Source organism: Typopeltis vanoorti, chromosome 6, assembly GCF_054136105.1.
Source record: "Typopeltis vanoorti isolate ZY-2024b chromosome 6, IOZ_Tvanoo_1.0, whole genome shotgun sequence".
Classification (NCBI taxonomy): domain Eukaryota; kingdom Metazoa; phylum Arthropoda; class Arachnida; order Uropygi; family Thelyphonidae; genus Typopeltis; species Typopeltis vanoorti.
The window spans coordinates 61,498,748-61,519,868 of NC_143554.1; the positions used below are offsets into that span (position 1 = coordinate 61,498,748).

Below are 21,121 nucleotides of genomic sequence, written 5' to 3' on the forward strand. Positions count from 1 at the left end.
CTAAATAAAATTAGTTGGTGGTATTCGCTATTCTTCAGATGCGCTTTCCTTCACCCTAGCGACAAAACTAATAACTAAAGCCGCTCATGCGTATTGGGAATAATTGATGCAGCGAAGTATAATACCAAATTACACCTGAGCTATGCGAAGCAAGTTGGTTTGCTAAGATAGCAAAGTGACAGAACTATTTCATTTTCATACTTTTTTTTTCTTTTTCGTCTTTTATCTGTCTATTTACAGACACAATTTTATTCATGAATATAAATCAATCTTTCTGTCAGAAAAAAATCTGGTGGCTTTGCTATCTTGTACATAAATAAATTTAAAAAAATATATTTTTATTTTTTAATACGTTTGCTGCAACATAACTATATGGTAAATCAAACCAATGGTCTGCGCATGACTCATAAACAATGCAATAGTAGGCTTATGAGAAGCCAGAGCAGGGACGAATGATATGGTCTTGTGTTTATTAATACATGACGGTGTGTGTTTTGATATGAAGTATAAATGTAATATTATCCCATCGCAACATATCTAACGGCTTACATTGCGAATTTCTGCGAAGCATTGAATCCAGTGGTTACTAAATATTGAATTAATTATAATAGCACCTTCAGTTTATTAAAACATAAATTAAACGAAAGTATTTGAATTTTAAGTAGAACCTGAATAAAAAATGTTACTTGCCGTAAAATTGGGAAGGGAACATATTGTGAAGTTGTTTGTTTCAACTGAATCTTGTTCAGTCAGAGAGAGGTCGCTGTAAACGCCACATCCTTGTTTAGAGTATCCTAAGAATTTGAAAAAATAATCATTGGTAAAATCTATCTAAATTATATATATATATTTATATTTATAATAAAATAAAATATAATAATAATATAATACACAAGAATGCAAACTTTATTGTCCAATCTTAATATATAATTTATATTTTATTATTTTATCATTAGATTCTGTGCTACGCCTACGGCTGGTTCCAGGAGAATCTTATAACACCTGAACGTAAAGTTGACCAAGCAAGCCCTATCAAGCAACTGTGTAGCTCATGAGATATCGTCAGATATTTTCTTTGAGAAAAGCAGTTTTTTTTTTTTTTTTGTAACACTAGAACTTTTTACAATGCACACGAGATACATTTTCAAAAGTGTGGTAGTTTTACTGAGTTTTGTGTAACCTACTTTACAATCACTGGTAAAAGTAGCAAAAAAGTTGTTACATAAATCCCAGAGAAACCAGAAAACGGAACCTTTCTACTCAGAAGTTAAACTGCTTTGTCAAAGTTAGATACCACTTTGTGTTACTTTGACAAAGTCTGTGCACTGACGGTCACAGAATTTGGTATGTGGCTTGAATGTTGCAGGTTTTTCTCTCATCGTTTCTATACAAACTGCTATATAAAAATGAAATTAGTTTGTGCAATGTAAAAAGTTTAGAAATCATTCTACAATAGAGACACATAAATCAAAACGTTCGCTAACTAGGAAGGGTACTAAAGAAGGAACACCAACTCTTTGAAATGGTGAAGAATAATTCTATTGTCGATTATATTCTTCCATTATGAATTATAACTTGTTTTCATTTGTGGAGGATGAGAACAGAAATTTAATCGCATTTCTATCTGTACATCCCTAATCACACTTTATCTTTTTTTGTTGTTTCAAGAGATACTCATAATTGCTTTTCTTTATATCTCTTATTATTTCACAAATATCACCTGTACTGATTAGTGTGCATTTCAATTCAATAGGAGGTATTTGGAAGAACCTCCATAGCTCAATTAGTATAGACGGAAGCCTTTTGGTCGGAAAGACCTGGGTTCGATTCCCGTCCATAACGTAAAGAATCTTTATTTGGTCTCTTTCGACGAAAGGTGAGTTAGCCGATCTCATATACGGAGGTAGAGTGGGGGGAGGGGTTTTTTCGTCCGCAAGAACAGGCAAACCAGCCTATGAACACACACGGAAACAACGACTAGATATTGGAAGGCGAATCTGATTATGCTCGTTATTGTGGGTAGCAATAATGGATAGCTTTTAATTTCATAAACAATCCGTTTTATAAGTAATTTTTCCATCTTTCTGTTTGAATCATAACGTCCAACTTTTATTATTAAAACTTCCGATTTTAAAAGAAAAAAAAAACATTACAAAATTAGTTTATCTGCGTTTCCTCAGGATACTAGGGGAAAAAAAAGAAGACGCTCATCTCTTAGTTGTAGAGACGTGCAACCGTCACGACTCCAAGAGCATTTTCTAGGCATTTCTTAGCGATGAGTTAGCAGATCTCAGACAATGGTGACACTTACGTTTCTCCCGAGAAAACTGGTATTTCTCCAGAGTAATGTAATGGAAGCAACTGTTTCTCCACTGAGCAGCAGACAAATTGGTCTAATAACGTAGGCAATTGACAGATAAAACATACGGCGACCTGACGGTGTTACTTGCTGGCCTGGTGCTAAACCAGCGAACTGTAAGTAAAATTTATTTATCCGCACTGCTGTGTTTGCTTCGTCGTTCTTTGCTTTTGTTGCTACGCCAGTCCGTATATACCTGCTTCTCTCTCTCTCTCTCTCTCTCTCTCTCTCTGGAGATCATTTTTATAACTTTGTGTACGATAAAAACTACAATAATTCTAGTGGCATGCGTGAGTTGATTTTCACGACCTTTATATAACACGATTACTCTAAATACCTTATGGTATTTACTGAGAACAATAATACCATTTATCTATAACTAATAAATATATTTCATCGATGTATATATACATATTTACATGAAATATATTTATATTTCACATTTTATATTTGTATATATTTATATCTATAACTAACAAATATATTTTATCGAACCGTTTTTAGTTCTTGTTCCATTTTCAGGCGACGTTCCATTATTCACATATAATAAATATTTTCCTTTAATACAAAATGGAAATTTAGAGTATTGTATTATTTACATCAATTCCTTATCCTTATAAGGAATTATTTACATCAATTCCTTATCCTTATAAGGACTGGCTTAAAGGGGCGAAGCAAGAATGCTTTTCATCTTCCCCGTTATCTGTAGAGAACGCTGTAGAGATAAGGTGTTATTGAACTATTAAAGCTCTGATCATGGCAGGAGGGTAACAGCAATAGCCGAGCCTCAGTTAGAACTTCACTGGCTACAGCATTGCCATCCATTACCCTCCAAGGGTATTGGGTTGAATGTATCAATCACCGCATCTCACGGTCGATTGATTCTTACATCAATTTAGAAGTAATATGTATAAATATACGAGTATATAATAAGCCATCTTTCGCTGTACATTATTGCTTTAATATAAGTCTTTGTCAACCATGCTGTAGCCCGTCAGATGTTAAATTGATAAGGAATTCTATGGAATCCATGGAGGTGCATTTATATAATAATAAAGTTCTATGTCCGAAAACAGCGTCTCTAGCATTTCTATTTTGAAGTGCGACAACAGTGTAGTCTATGATAGTTGGATGGCATAATGTTTGAATGCTAGATTTGGCAAATCTATTCTCATTCAAACATAAAAAATGATGGTAAAACAGTCATTTGAAAATCTGATTTCACAGGTGAAATGTCTTATTTTATATACTTTGTTTTATTGTTATAATTCCAATATAGCAATGCAAAGAACAAACAAATAGAGCTCAAATGGCGTACATGCGTTATAGAAAGAGGTATATAAGGTAGACATCAGTAAGCACCAGCTTCACTTTGAACTATAGCGTAATTCAGGGTAGAAATTAATAGCTTCGAGGTGCTAAGCAGCGTTCAAAAAAGAGAATAAAAAAGATTGAAAACATATATTGCAGAGGAATGGATCTCGCTAGAGTCTTATTTCATAGGATGGACGAACCCAGATCTGAGAATGCATTCTTAGAACTCTCTGATGGGGGGCGGAAATGGGGTGTTGCTTTACATGGTTGGAAATTAATCTGCTGCTTTTTTTAATGGATATTGCTTTGAATAGCGAGGTGTATTCCAAATTCTGGATAATGCTGAACTTATCGAATTCTCTCTGCTCAAGAAAGACAATGTCTTTATTGGGAGATAGTGGCTTGCTCCAAAGAAAACAACATCATGTAATGATCTAGATAGCTCAAAGCTCCTATGTAAATGAGACTGAACACTTGTGAAATGAAATAAAGAGAAGACGGGAGGAACAGTCCTTAATTATTAATTATTAATTTTCTGGTAGACTTCAAGATAGCCTTTTCTGAGAAACTGAGGTATGCCTAATAAAAATATTTCATCTCCGTCTGTATTTTATTGGATTCCGTTATTTTGGGAACAATGTATTTCGTGACTTTTTTAGAATATCTTTATTCTTAGATATTCTCAGATTACTCAAAAATCACTTAAAAGCAATTACTGACTGCTAAACTAATACCAGTGAAATTGAAAATAAAACTAAAAAGGGCAGAGTAGTTGAAACCAAAAGCCGGATGTCAGAATTGTTTATTTATTGCATTTAGTTCAGTCAAGAGTAACATTAGTATATTAATACGAATATAACATATCGGGATGATTTTATTTAACTGACACCCCTTCCCCCCTGTTTTTTTTTTTCGAAGAATAAAACTAGCGAGGTTTATTCAAAACTTCGCAGAGACAAATTGCATTAATACAAACAAACCGTTGCAGTAAATCTGTCTTTATTCCGTGTGCAATACAAGATGGAAGGTAGACTACAACTGGAGGAGATGAAGGTTAAAATAGAGCGACATTAAAGTAGACAGTGATTAACGCTTCTGGGCTTTACGATGGGTACTGAGGCGTGTTATTAAGAGCAGCATGCACTAGTCCGCCTCAGGGAGCTCCTAATTAATTGTCACTGTTACGTTTCTTAATCGTAAAATTTTTTTTATGACCCGGAAAGGCATAACTTATGAAATATGCCTAAGAGATCTTAACCGTTGATTAAGCTCCACCTATATTTTACATACCGTTTTTCAGTTTTATGGAGATACGGGCTATTGTACAGATAGAAATAATGTTAATAATCATTAAGTAACATTTATCTGACTTTACTGCAGTGAACAAAATAGCATTTTTGAAGTTCATGCTGACTCAGCAAAGCTTTGCGCCATAGGATTTTATGATGCAAAAAGGAATGGGGAATATATGAGGCAATAGGGTTCAGATTGAGAAAGAGAATGGTTCAAATCCATGATTGCTGAATGTGTGTTACTACACATCATCACAGGTCATTAATTTTTTTAAATAACGAAACCTGTGGTGCGTTCATAATCATGCGCCCTAACTGTATGTTATTCCTATTATTGTTTTAAACTGCTGTACTGATGATGTCCGAAGATACTTAGGATGAAATATTTACAATTAAATAATTTTCACTGTGGTTTATACGTGTGTTTCTTCTAATTACAGGTCATTAACATTCTCCAATAGGATCTTTGAAAGTGCCTCAGTAATAACTGTCAATATTATTACTTGGAAATACATTAATTGGAAACTCTACATTAATAAATGGACTGATGTCAGAAATATTTATAAACGTTGAGGAAAAAAAATCTACGGGGTGTCAGAATAAACCGAAAAAAAGGGAGAAAATTTATGTTTAAAAAAATACGTTAACTAGATTTTCAAATAATATGATCAGTATGTTTTCCTTCAATTTTCAGATACTTTTTCTTATCTGAAAGGCAAAGGTGTCGGGATTAATATTGCGGAAGGTGACGTAATTCACTCTTGTATATGTTTCAGAATTTGAAATTGGGCTGAATGGACTTTTTTTTTGTTAACAAAGCTTTAGAAAGAAAAATGTTAATTGTCATTTGAACATGTAACTACGGAAACGCTTTAAAATAATTTCCCCCCTTGTTTCTAGACTTTTTATGACATCCTGTGTTATAAATCACAGCTATCTATACGTATTATAGGGATAACCGCAAGATGCTTACTCTTAATGTATTGGACAATTACAAGGGACAGGCGCTATGAAATAGAAATTCAAGGTGAGGAAAAACTAAAGGGGAAAAAGTGAATATAAACTGAAAATATTCAACCTTCTTAGATTTCGATCGTTAAAGTAAGATGTAACAGGAAACTAGCTGCAGAAGAAAGTAGTCATTTTTTTTTTGTCTTTTTTTTGTGAAGCCATTTTTACCCGATTGATGATAACTTAATGTCAACTTTTCGAATTTGGGAAATAATTATTCGAAAAATGACCATGTAATTAATTATGGGCTCATTATTATATATATATATATATGGGAATAAATTTTTAACTTGGGTATATTAGGATAACCAAGCAATTTTATGTGCTTGGTTATTTTAGCTCCTAATCCCAACTATGCAAACAATTAAGTTTGCGCCTGAAACAAAGTTCAAGTCTAAAGATGGTACAACACCTGTGCAACTCATTGTAAAGGTGGGTAAAGCTCTGATTACATTATGGGAAAATACTAAGAATAGTGATCAGAGCTTTACCCACCTTTACAATGAGTTGCACAGGTGTTGTACCATCTTTAGACTTGAATTTTGTTTCAGGCGCAAACTTAATTGTTTGCATACTTGGATTAGGAGCTAAAATAACCAAGCATATAAAATTGCTTGGTTATCCTAATATATATATATATATATATATATATATATATATATATATATATATATATATATATATATATATATATATATATATATATATATATATATATATATATATATACAGGGTGTTCGGGATAAATTTGACATATTTATAATTATTATAAATATGTTTTTAATATAAATTTTTATATAAATATAATAATATTTATATAAATTATAAATATGTCAAATTTATCCCGAACACCCTGTATATATATATATATATATATATATATATACAGGGTGTTCGGGATAAATTTGACATATTTATAATTAATTATATTTTTCCGTAAGTTACATGTATTAACACACACTTCTCTTCATTTAAAAGTTTGGACCCTTCTTCATTCATATACAAGATGTCAGAAAGGATGGATAGCTGGAACCCACCTGAATCATGGAAGAGAATAACTTGTATCATGATGATTCGTGCCCGCCATCAAAATAAGGATATTACGACTGCTGCCCAATGCTCCCTGAATACAGTAAAAACAATCAGCAATGAACTAGAGACTTGCAATGGTGACTACGAGGATGTAGCAAGAAGAAAGATCCCTAGCAGACGATCTGATTGCGTTCGTACAGCAGAATTCCTCGCAAATCTGCAGGAACAGGTGTTGAAGAACCCTGGCATTGGAATTCGGGGCTTTGTTCGTGGAGTTGCTAACTGTAGTCAAGCCCTGGATAACAAGGGTAGCCAATGGTAGGCCGTATGTATGGCAGCAGGATTCGGCCCCTTGCCACACCTCTGGGAAAAGTCAAAAATGGTTGTCTGAAAATTTCTACGACTTCACCAGTCCAAATGTTTGGCCTCCAAACTCCCCAGACCTTAACTCCATGGATTATTTTGTATGGGGCGCAGTTGAAAAAGACACCAATCGCACTTCCAGTAATACAAAAGCCCAGTTAATGGATAAAATTAAAACAGTTTTTGCGGCCCTTCCCAGGGAGACTGTAGCATCAGCTTGTTCGAGGTTCCGAAGCAGAATTGAAGCTGTGATCGATGCTAATGGTGGTTATTTTGAGTAAATCTTGTTGATAGTATTGTAATTAACTCTGCCTGTAATGTTTTTTTGTCAATTCATTAAATTTAATAGATACAAAGAAGATTTTCTTTTTCCTTACGAAACTGTCAAATTTATCCCGAACACCCTGTATATATATATATATATATATATATATATATATATATATTCTTTATCGAAGCAAATAATCTGATCTCCATGGATTTTTGATAATTACCCCAACGTATTCGAAACGACACACGAACTAAAAGTAATTATAAGTGTAATGGACACTATTGTTTACAGTTAACTTGATAAACAGATGGCTCAGGCATTAACTGAGTGTGCCTGTTACACTTCCTTCACTTGTTTCAAAATTATTTCGACAACTACAGTTAAGAGTATGTTAAGCAACAGCCAATACATAAATTTTAAAAGTTATCGGTAGGCTAAAGCACTCAAATGACTTCATCATAAGAAAACATTGTAACATTCTTCAGGAACTGAATTTATAACTTTATTTACATTCTTATCTACAGTCCATGAGTGAAGTAGAAAATAAAATAAAGTACCCGGTTTTAATGGATTCAGTATTGCGCAGTACATAATTTCAAAAGATGAAGTCGCATATGTCGTTTATTTATGGTGTAAGTATAAATACAGATGGTACTTCCGAAATGATTTTTTTCTCAGGTATTTAATCCAAAAGAAATACTTTATGGAACGAAAGTACTTTGTAAACATTAAGAATATTAACTTTTTCTATTTATGCTGATGTTTCTTCAACGTAAACCGTACACATAGTCATTTTATGCAGTTCAACCTTTTATCGAAGTTAATATTTTTACCATTAGGCTAACAGCAATAATACAAACGTCATACACACACAGAGCCTTGAGTGCGCCATAAAAGAAATGTTAGAGTGTGTGTGTGGCGTTTCGATGTACAGCGAGAATTGAATGGAAAATATATTCAAAACTGATAAGGGAAAAGTGATATTTTTATGAGCATAAATTGCTTCCTTTTGTGGCTGAATCAATTGTCTAGAAGGGATCTTATGACAGAATTTATCATTGTACAGATAAAGAATATGACAATCTTTTTCTTGGGAGACTACTATAAGTGGTTCTTATCCAAAGTAGCAAGAAAGGAAATCTTCGAACGCATCAACGAATGAATGGATACAAATACATTACCTTAAAACCCATTCCCAATGTTTACGAAGATTACTGTCATAAAATACCGCACTACAGATCTCTGGAAGTAGAAAAAGTCTTACATGAAACCATCTTAGGTTTCATGTAAGACTTGTGATTCGAATGTCATGTGATTGCTGCTTCTCTATTAATAACAGTTATATAAATGAAGTTTATTATTTCTTCATGTCAGAATTAATTTGAATACGCATCTTAACATTTCTGATGCTTCTTTCATTTCGTGTATCTGCTGTTTGTTTTCTATTATTATATTTGATGTATTCGTATTTTTTTAACAACAAAATAATAGTGAATAACATGAAGTCTTTTCCCATAATTAATAAACAAATGGTAATTACGACACTAATTTCCTAGCCAAGAACTATATAATATTGCTCACTATACAGATGAAATAAGAACTTTGAAAATGTGTGTAACTAATGGTTGCTACAGCAACAGTACTCTTTTTTGCCTTTACGTATGTGGCACGTGATAAAGATAGAACGTGATTATATTAAAGTAGTGAGATCGATTCATGACGTAGTACCAATAATGAACAGATGATCGATTCAGAAAAGAGATATTTCTGTATTTGTTAAATTTTCGCAAAATTAGAAAAAGACAGCATTTATTAATTCCAGAATATCGCATACACGGCAAGGGAAATAACTTGCTAACTCTTTAATTTATATTTATTTACTGTATCTTTAAAAACTAAATGATGTAATAATTAATGGTGACGATGAAATTCTACTTAAGAATGATAATTAATTCTTTAGTGCTTTTTGAAACACTTACCTGATGTGTTAGTCATCCCATCGGGACAGAGAACTGAAGATGCATCTTGTACTGAGTTGTTGTTCCAACAGTTCCACAAGTCGGGAGGTGACTGACAAGGTAACTTACCTACAGTAAGGAAGAAGTGTAAATTGCTATCGGATATAACTAAGACAGAAGAGAATACCAAAGAGTTGGAACAATAATATCCTTATTACTATCCTTGTTATAGTTTTTAAAAAGGAGACAGAGACGATATTAAAAATTACCGTCCTATCGGTCTCCTTTTTTGTTCTAACCTATAGAACAAGCAGGATTCAGAAAATATATTGCACCATTGATCATATTTACGTAATAAGACAAATAATTGAAAACAAAACACAAATGAATAGCAAAAACCCTTAGGTCCGTCATTTATTGATTTTGAAAAGGCATTTGATTCATTCTCAACATTAGCTATTTTAGAAGCCCTTAAAAACTTACATCGATATACTCAGTGGTGAGTTATAAGGGGATCACGGGGGCTCGTGCGAGCCCTTTGTTAAATTTTTCTTAAATTTGCGAGCCCCTTATTCTTCTTGTTTACTTTTTATTTTTAACAAAAAAAATTTTTTTTTGAAACATATTAAGCGACAAACTCATACGGTAACCTAACAAAAATTAGTCTTTCGGCAGTGTATAGATTATTTGGAATTATTGTTTTAACTCCTCTATAATGAATGCGTCCAAGTTTAAAAATAAAATAAGCGCATGCGCTATCTTTACCCTTCTGCCTTCTGGTAGCCAATCGTATGGTAAAACCAGTAGCCAATTAAATGCTTTATAAAAGATTTCATTCTTATTATATTTTGATAGTTAAAAAATGTTTTTCTTATGTAAGATAAATTAACACAGTTGATTGTGTGCAATCAAAAAATGTTCATACCGCATCGTCGGTCGCGCTGGTTACCAAGGGACGCGTTCGGGTTTTAGGTAGAGAGACCCGTTCGAAAAATACGTTTGTCTCCCTTAGACACAACTCCTCAGCACTCTGCTAGAGTAAACTCCATCAATGGGCCCACTACCCTTTTGGGAAGGTGTTTAGGGGCAGCCCAAAGAAATGGTTCTGCAAAAGGATAGAAATGGCAACGAGAACGGCACCAGACTATGGCTTTAGGCAACTGGAACACCTTCTCTCTGACGGGGAAGGAGTTGGAAGTGCTCGAGGAAGCCAAGCGCTACCAGCTAGACTTAGTCGGGCTTTCTTCGACCAAGAGGAGAGGCTCTGGAACTGTCGACCTGGATAAGGGGTGGAAACTCTACTACTTTGGTGTGAGCCTGACAATGTCTGCTCAGGGTGTGAGGATGCTCACAAGCCCCCAGCTGTCAGATTGTGTTGCTGAGTGGATCCCATTGGGGGATGGGTATGTGTGTTAAGGCTTCAGATGAAAAATCATGATTTGGCTGTGGTGCAAGCCTACACCTAATCTGGAGTCAGAAGTCAAAAGCAGCATCCACTTCCTAGAGGAAGTGGATGCTGCTTTTGACAGGGTAGCAGACATGGAATCAGTCCTGCTAATGGGTGACTTCAATGCACATGTTGGAACAGATGACCAGACATGGAGGGGTGTGGTAGGGAGGAACGGTGCCCCTGACCTTAACGCGAATGGGTTGAAATTATTGGACTTCTGCCGTACTAACAGTTTTTACATAATGAATACCTTCTTTCAGCACCGAGAAGTCCATAAGTATACCTGGTAAGGGATACACTAGAACAAAGGTCTCTGATTGACTTCTTTGTAGTCTCAGCAGACCTATTTTCCTCAGTGTTGGACGTTCGTGTGAGAAGAGGGGCAGAACTGTACTGACCACCACCTTGGTGTGTGCACTCTACGGCTTCAGAAACCAGATGCTACCATCAACGCTGGTAGGCCTAAGCAGCTATACCGCGCAAAATGGGAGGCATTGGAAAATGAGGCTGTGAGGAAGAATTTTGCAGATGACATTTCCTCCAGGTTCAAAGAAATTACCAAGCATGCTGCAGATGTTGAGGAGGAGTGGAAGCTGTTCAGAACAGCTGTCACTGCCTCTGCATTCGCATGCTGTGGCAGAAAGCGGCTCGGCGTGGCAACGGGCAGTGAGAAAAGGACACCTTGGTGGAACCAAGAAGTCCAAAACAATTGTCCGGGCAAAAAAGAAGTCCAACCTAACATGGCTTAGGGTCAGATCACCTGAGATGCGTTTGCGGTATGATGAGGCAAGAAAAGCTGCTGCTGAGGCAGTAAAGACAGCAAAGCAGAAGGCTTGGGAATCCTTTGGGGAAAGATTAGACTCATCCTACGCAAATGCAAACAAAGTATTCTGGCAGACCATCCGCCGCCTTCGAGGGAGGATATCGTGCACATCAAGGGCAATTAAGGCCTCTGATGGTGCACTTTTAACAACCGAGAAGGATATCCTCCACAGATGAAGGGAATACTTTGAGAGTTCTTAACCCGTGTGGCGCAGCAGTTGTGGACATCCAAGAGACGCAGATCGGGGCAATGACTAGTCTTACAGGAGAAGAGGTTCATTTAGCAATAAAATCGCTAAAGTCGGGCAAGGCTGCTGGCGATGATGAAATTCGGCTCGAAATGCTAAAAGCCTTAAATCGAGACGGTGTTCTCTGGCTGACTCGAGTGTGTCAGGCTGCTTGGATATCTGGGCGAACACCAAAGCATTGGCAGACAGGCATAATAGTACCATTCTTCAAGAAGGGAGACCAGAAGGATTGCAGTAACTATCGTGGCATCTCTCTGCTCAGCCTGCCTGGGAAAGTGTATGCTAGGTGCTTGGAAAGACGGTGCAGGAGCATAGTTGAGTCAAAGTTCCAGGAAGAACAATGTGGCTTTCGTCCTGGTAGAAACACAACTGACCAAATCTTCGCTTTAAGGCAAGTCTTTGAGAAATGTTGGGAATATGCCAAGAATGTCTATACATGTGTTGTGGACTTGGAGAAGGCATATGACCTGGTTCCTCGGGATAAGCTTAGGCAAGTAGTACAGGAGTATGGAGTGGATGGTCAACTATTAGCTGCCATCAAGTCCCTGTATGAATGCCCACAGTTTTGTGTTAGGGTAAACAGCACAAAGTCTGAACCTTTCACAGTCTCCGTTGGCCTCCGCCAAGGGTGTGTTCTGTCACCCCTCCTTTTCATAATATTTATGGACTGGATTGATAGGCACAGCCGAGGAAGTGAGGTGTGTCAGAATTAGAAGATGTAGAATTGGACGTCTGCTTTTCGCAGGATGACCTAGTTCTGCTTAGCTCTTCCACAGATTACCTCCAGCGGATCCTGGATAGGTTTGTAGCTGTTTGTGCAGAAGCCGGAATGAAGATCAGTGTGGTCAAAACTGAAACATTTGTGGCCTCAAGACAACCATCCCAGTGCACTCTACATGTAAGTGGAGTCCCAATGAGGCAGGCGGAGAAGTTTTAATACCTTGGGTCCATATTCACGAATGATGGAAAATGGGACGTAGAGCTCGAATTGGCTTAGCAAGCTCAATATTGTGGGAGCTTGGCGGTTCGTTAGTATTGAAGCTGGAGTTAAGCCAGAAGGCAAAGCTAGCTGTCTTCAATATAGTCTATGTCCCCATCCTCACCTATGGTCATGCGAGTTGGGTAAAGACCGAAAGAATGCGGACACGAATTCAAGCGGCTGAAATGAGGTTCCTTCGAGGGGTTGGTTGCGGGGTTGACAAGACTCACAGATTCAGAAGCTCTGCAATTCTGGAAACCCTCAATACTCAACCGCTGCTTCTCCGTGTTGAGAGAGATCACAGTCACGTTGGTTCGGGCACCTGGTCAGAATACCACAAGAGAGGCTCCCTCAGCAGGCCTTCTTTGCCAAGCCAGAGGGTGGGAGGCCACGTGGAAGGCCAAGGACTCGCTGGATAGATTATATCCAAAACCTTGGGTGGACACGTTTGGGAATCCTACCAAAACACCTGAGTTTGGTGACAGAGGATCGTGACCATTGGAAGTTCCTCTTGCAGCTGTTGCCCCCACAACCGAATTAGGAAAGGTGGGCCTTGAAGATGTATGTATGTATATATATTGTGTGCAAATATTTCATGTTTATATCATGAAATGTTTGTTTAAAAATGATAGCTTTTAGAGGTTGATTGTCCTCTCATACGTTTTGATGGGAATTTGTACAGAAGCTGTATTAATAAAAGTTTTGGTGTGAAATACGGCTTTTTTTGCTCGATGATGCGAGCCCTTTGTTAAAATTTCCATAGCTCATAACTGGATATACTTATCATAAATATAAAAATTCAACTGTATCTTTAAAATGAACAGATATGAAATTTCCTATAAAAGGGAGTTAGACAGGGAGATGGTATTTCACCTAAATTATTTACAGCAGCCTTGGAGGAAATTTTTAAAAAGCTGAATTGGAAGAATAGAGGAATTGCGATAAATGGGAAAGAACTAAATAACCTAGGATTTGCTGATGACATTGTTCTTTTAGGAAACTTTGCAGAACTTCAAAATGTATAATAAATACATTACCAAAAAGCCATTACAATTGGAATATCATATCAGGAAATTGATATAGTAGCCTCCTATATTTACCATCACAGTGGAGGGTTACTGTGAAGAAGACATTATATGTAGAATTCAAGTTGGAAAACACGGTGAAGCACTCAAGGGAAACATCAAACACCAATCGACCTTAAAAGAACAAATATTCGACATTGTATAATTCTGGTCATGACATATGGAAGTCAAACATGCACTTTGGCTAAAAAAATTAGCAACAAGTTGACATTACCCAGAAGAAAGTGGAAAATCATTGTATTAAGATTATTACGACAGATCATTGCTCGGCAGTACGATTCTTGATAGAAAGCTCAATATTCGGAGCTCAGACCAGGGTGAGAGACATTATAACAGCTAAAAGATCCAAATGGCAATGGATAGTCATCTTGCGAAATGTAAGACTCAAAAATGGACAAAGTTGATAACAGAATGATATCCTAGAGATGGAAAGAACTATTGCTACAGGAAGACCAAAGAGACGGCGGGAGGATGAGATTAAAGAGATGGCAGGAACTTGGTGGCACAGAAAGGCTGAATGGAGGATTTTGGGGGAAGCTGTCGTCCAGCAGTGGACAGAAAATGGCTGCTGCTGCTGATGATGATGATGAATACACAGATACATAGAAGACATACAGAGCTTTCTGACACCATTCCGAATTCTATTTCATTTACTATACCGCAACTAATTTAGAGGTCGGATTCATTTACATTATGCGCCTTCAGATTTGATAGTATATTTTTTGATCAATGCTATTGAACTATCTACAGCTGGTTGCTTCTGAATTTTAACTTTATCAAGGTATGTTGCATCGCTGAAAAGCCAGGAAGACTTCGGACTTGTAAGTTGATTGTAGAAATGAACAGTTTAACCTTGGATGATTGTTTAACACAGGTTAATATCGGTGATGATTTGTAATGTGCCTGTCATTTATTCGTGTCTTCATGACTGTCTTTAATCCCGCGTTCTGTTTTAGTAGAATTGCTAGTACAGTCCCAAATTCTATAGTGCACGCTACCCACGTCAGGTTGGGAATCGGATTACTGTGTTCTTCTAAAGAAGCGAAAGATTGGATTTCCATCTTAAGTTCTTATTAAGATGATTAAATGCTACATTTTATTATGCCTCCTTCAATGCACGTGTTCCTGATGCTTCGGGATCGGACTTGTTGCAACATCTATCACTGATTCCACAAGGACCTGCAGCTGTTTCTGCAAATGTCCAGAATAGGCATGTCGTAATTCACATTAGAGGCCACCGTACTTATGACAGGACTCTGGCTCGAAAGATGCGCCGTTTCTTGTACAAGTGAAACGTTTTGCTTTAGGGCAATCTCAGTTCAGATGATTAAGTGAGCCACAGTGGAAGTATCTCTAGGGCAATTCAGCTTTCTTAATATTGCTCTCTGCTCAATTTAGTGAGGGAAAAAAAGAAACAAAGTACAATCTTATCGTTGTTCTTGAAGTACTCCATTGGGATTCTCGATCTTAACCGCCTGCCGTTATGGTAGGTAGTTAAGTGATGTAGTTAAGAGAAATAATATACCCTTATATGGAAATCCTTGGAGAAACATATCTCTCGTTTCTATATCGTTTAATATTGTTAAGCATTTACCGTCAATGTAAGGAGGTAAATAAAGAAATCTTATCTGTGCGTAGATCCTCTTATACTAGAAGACCATAAATTTGCATGAAGAATACCGTTGTGTAGGATGTAAACCTTGCACCAGAAAAAAAAGGGAAATCTCTGTGGATCATCAAAGATAAATAAAAGAAACGTCAATGATTAGAGCACACAGTAACGTAGAAACAAGACGTCCTATGGAAGTAGGGGCGAAATCGTATGCGTCCGCAGACCAGGTGATATAGAAGGTGTTGTCGAATGAACGAGCTTAAAACAAACAAATGTTACCGATATTGAACGGACGCCAACAGTTAGAACTTCACACAAAAGATCACGAAAATTTTGTGACGGCAATATCTCTCTACTATACCATAAAATCTTATGTTTGAAATTGAGATTGGTTTTCATAAGTGAACTTCCAGTAGGTGAATAAATACAACTACAGAAGGATTTGAAAAAAAAAACGTTAAAGGCTTTGACTTGCATATTAGATATTCATTATGGTTTTATAGCCAAGAAGCAAAACAATTTGAAATTGAAAATTTGTATTTGAAACTTTAAAAAAATTCTTAAAAGATGAAGGAGTTATGAGAATACAGTTTTCAGCATACATTTAGCCTTAGTATTGCAATACATAAAAACGAAAGGCAACAAACATCTATCCACGAACTCGCATTCGTCTCTTATTAATGACTTTTATTAACGTTTCACTGGTCTGAGAGATGTTTCGAAAGAGGGATTCTTCTCAAAGAATACACAAAATCGCAAAAAAGGTATTCCTTAACTAAAATCGGTCTTGCTCTTGGATAGTACGAATACACAGGCTTATGATCAAAGTTCATTGTCTTTTACATAGTGCAATAACCAAAGCAGCGTTGAGAAAAGTTTTATCCTCTTATGCTGTAGGTATTACTTACAACACTAAGTTTCAAAGACAAAAATGCTTTGCTGCTTATTTATAAAAAATACTGAATACTGTACTTATCTTTTGCTTTTCGGAATATTTTTCTTTAATAATGTGACTTGCTGGAGGGAAGAAGCTAAAGATTCGAAGTAAGGAAAATTCAAAAATTCCCAAAAAGTGATGTAATTTAAAAGTTGAAAAAATTTTCTTTACTCTAATTTACCGGTTAACCCTGTTTGCGTTTGGAATGATATCAATCTGAAAAGAATAACTTTGTATTTATATTTATTGACTATATATAATTTTTACTATCTGTAAACTGCTTGTTTATTTTTATAACATGATACATTGATCTAATGTGCAGTTTTTGGAGCTGCTAATTCGTGAATAAATTTTTGAGCCATGTCAACGTGCATGTATAAATACCGAAGGACTATGCGTAAATTTTATCTCTACCTTCCAAATATAGTTTTTTTTCCTTTTTATTCTTTGCTTTTTTGTCAGTAATTAAATCTAAGAAATCTAACTTATTTTTAAAGAAATATGCCTAATAGAAAGAAAGCTTAGTTTTCAATATACAAAAAGAAAAGAAAAGCAGATGGAAATTTTGCACATTAAGTTTATTAAATGGAAGATAATATGCAATATAGACTGCTGCCTAACAAAAAAAATATCGAAAACAAATTAATGGCATAAATTCAAAACAGAATTATGTCTTTAAAACGATATTATTCAACAGCCCAATCAGAATGACGACGATTCAGGAAAAGAAATTATCAGTCAGTGATAATTCCATAAATCGTATAGAAAAACGTGCCAGAAAGTATTAATTACTTTAATCCATCCTCCTGTTTTTGTCTTTTACTCTTTCAAGCTTTCAGAAATATATCTTTTTAAATATATAGCATTTTTCTGACTAATATAAAAAAAAATCGGTTAAAAAACTATTCTCCGATAAACTAGACCGGCAGGTTGTGCTGTAGAAAGTCACGTGTTTGGCAAGTTTCGTCTGCGCTTATTGTATTGCTGTAAGTCAGTGTTTCTCAATCTGTGGTCCGCGACGATGGGATAGGTGGTAAGTAGCAGACTTAAATTAAATAAATAAATATATATTTTAATTATCCAAACAAAACAAATTAAAATTTAATAAGTAAAAATTATTGAAATAAAATGGATACTTAAAAAAAACAAGAAACAGAATGTTCTTGTTTTTCCAACGCAGAATGTTCATGGAATGAACATTCTGCGTTATAATAATTTGTAGCAGCAGAATGATGTGTAATAAAAGAGGGATGAAGTGAACAACAATATGATTTTATTGCTTCCGCTTTCCCTTGCTGTTTTGTCAAATAAATTAAAATTGAATAAGTAAAAATGTGATGTGAAAAATAAGCCAATTGAATTTTTTCAGCGACGCTTAGGGACATTAAATCATGGAAAAGGTATAGTTTCTGGCCATGGGTTCCATTAATAGCAAAGCACTGGAAGCATCCTATCTCTTAAGTTTGCGCATAGCGAAAACAGGGAAAGCTCATTCTATCGGGGAAAATTTACTACTTCCAGCTATAAAAATGTGTTAAAAACTATGTTTGGCAACAAGTTACTAAAAGATGTTGATTTGATTCCTCTTTCCAATGATACTGTCGGTCGAAAAATTAATGATATGGCAGGCGATGTAGAAACTCAGTTAATCGAAAGAGTAAGAAGAGCCCTTATTATGCATTACAAATAGACGAGACCACTGATGTTACAAATGATGCGCAGTTAATATGCTACGTAAGGTATGCCATGATAACAACATTCTTGACGATATTCTATTTTATAGAACTTTATCATCCCGAACAACTGGAGAAGAAATATTTCACACTCTCAATAATTACATAATACACAAAGGGATCCAATGGGGAAAATGTATGGGCTTCTGTTCGAATGGAATTTGCGCCCTTACAGGCAGGCATAGTGGGGGTTGTTTCTAAGGGTAAGGAAGTAGCTCCGGATATGAATTGGGTACATTGTTTCATACATAGGGACAGGGCCGTCGCCAAATTAGATCGCTCCCTGAGGTAAACAATTAAATATCGCCCCTATTGGATTATAAGGCAAAAATATAAGAAACTCTCCAATTGCTATTTTGTTTTTATTACAAGAGAAACATTAAATGCAAAACGATTACATAATAATATTAACCAAATGTTTGCTCTACGGGGATATTGCACAATAAAACTGTTTATAAGCTCTCTAAATTTAAATTATGAGCTATGTCCGCCTCTATCGATATAGTTGCTGAACCAACCAATCTTTCTTGGATCATTTCTGTTCGAAAATAATTTTTAATCAGTTTAAGCTTGGAGAAACATCTTTCCGCACTTGCTACGCTAACAGCAATTGTTAGCGTAGCGACCGCGCTTACCGCAATATGGCTGAACGAGTGCCCTTATTAAGCCACGCGGTGAGGCAGACTGCCTCTATGCTACACCCTGTTGACGGTATTGTATAAGGAAACGTTAGCTTCCGAAGGAATACCACAGGAAAAAACTGTGCTGTACATCGCTGTAAAGGTAGTTAATTTTATTAAGTCAGCAACACATTTATAAATAATGGCTATAACAAAAATACTATTAATAAAGTACTTCATAAAACATCATCAAAAAAGAATCTACATTACAGTAAAACCATAGCCATCCCCATACATTAAAGGGTTATCAGAAAAAAATCAATAGAATCCTACACCAATATAATCTCAATGCCACCTTTAAACCACTTACAAAACTTAAAAACATATTCAACTCCTCTAAGGATTCTCTCCTCCCATTGGCACATCCTGGAGTTTATTGCATCCACTGCACCTGTAACTTACCATACATTGGTGAAACAGGACGTACAATCCCTATACGTAAGAAAGAACACATAAAACACATTAAATATATCACGCTTTCAACCCCTTACACCAAATCGACTGGAAACGTACCCGCTCTTTGCACCATACAAAAACCTGGTATGAAAGAAAATTTAAGGAAGCCTGCGAAATTTTGATAAACCACCCAAATATCAACAATAATGGTGGCATGAAAATTCCAAGTATCTGGATGGTACACATTCAGCCTACTTAATATTTAGTATCCTGCATACTTCAGGACTCTAGGCAACCTTCAGCTAGTATTGAAAACTATCCCACACCAACTGGTTGGAATGTATGTATAATTATGGTGTTTATATGTATATATGTATAATTAAATGCATATGTATAATATATATAAGGTTCATATGTATACTCATATATATATAGACTTGTTGTTGCTCCCAATGTAATTTTACAACCAATAGATAATATTAATAATAGGACTCTAGCGTTGATGTAGTAAGTTTTTTTTTTTTTCACCAGAGGTCAGGCCAATAATTGTTGTAACGGTTGGTCAGTAACTTTAACAAACCATGTAGATTGTAGTGCAGCTTGTTTCTCTGTATATATGCTCCAGAAATGACCTTGATATAAAGGTCGAAACGCTGAATGTGGATTTTGGTTTATATTAGACTAAAGTTTTACTCAAACACAGTAGTTGTCTGAATAATTTTCCGAAATGTATTCGGATCACCGTGTAAGCCTAAAAGAAAGGATTAATTTTATTAAGGCTCAACCATTAAAATAATAGGTTATTTTCAGTACCTGCGATGATATGGGCAGTGAATATGTACACAACTTTTGCTTCATTCTGAAATTCGCTGGCTTTCCAGGTGCAAAGTACTAACAAGGACATTTCAATTAAGGCACGAAGTTTTATTATTTGTAAATGAACGTAATTCTGATTTTGCATCAGTTTATGAAGCATGGTTATCAACGCTATTATATCTTTCAGACATATTTTCGAAATTAAATGAACTAAATCTCTCCCTTCAGAGAAATTCTTTAACTGTTCTTGATTTCTACGACAAAATAAAGGCATTCGAGAAAAAAAAACAACTGGTGTTATGGATAGTTATGCAAAAGACAGACAATTTGCACCTTTTCCAACATTGGAATCCTTTTTAGTGGAAAATGATCTTTTGTTGATTTTGAGTTCCTGGAAAGGGTTTGACCACCTCAAAACCTCTGAAAAAGAATTTGTAAACATATTTTCCGAATAACTTTTATAAGAAATTTCTGTGGGTTCGCGATCCATTTCGGGTTTACGGTCCCGAGAACGACCTTTCGTTATCGAAAAAAGAACAGTTAATTGAGCTTTCAAGTGATAGCGGACTTAAAATGCAATTCCGTGATCTTGGATTGGCTCGATTCTGAATCTCGCCTTCAGTGAGAAATGAATTTCCCGAATTATCTGAAGAAGCACTGAAAATCGTAAGGCAGTTTTCTACAATCTATTATTGTGAGAAAGGATTTTCATCGCTCCTTCAAATAAAAACAAAATACAGAAATCGCCTTAGTTGTATGTGCG

The 21,121-nt window shown here is 35.7% G+C and overlaps 1 protein-coding gene across 1 annotated transcript in view; it reads right to left on the reverse strand.

Moving 5' to 3' along the window:
• The window catches only part of LOC150105491 (calcitonin gene-related peptide type 1 receptor-like), a 99,006-nt gene that overhangs the window by 62,545 nt on the left and 15,340 nt on the right, over positions 1 to 21,121 (reverse strand). The window contains exons 3-4 of the mRNA XM_090393971.1: positions 9,622 to 9,729; positions 691 to 794 (exon numbers count right to left, since the gene is read on the reverse strand). Of these exons, the coding sequence (XP_090250097.1) occupies positions 691 to 794; positions 9,622 to 9,729 (212 nt within the window). The remainder of the gene's footprint in view (positions 1 to 690; positions 795 to 9,621; positions 9,730 to 21,121) is intronic.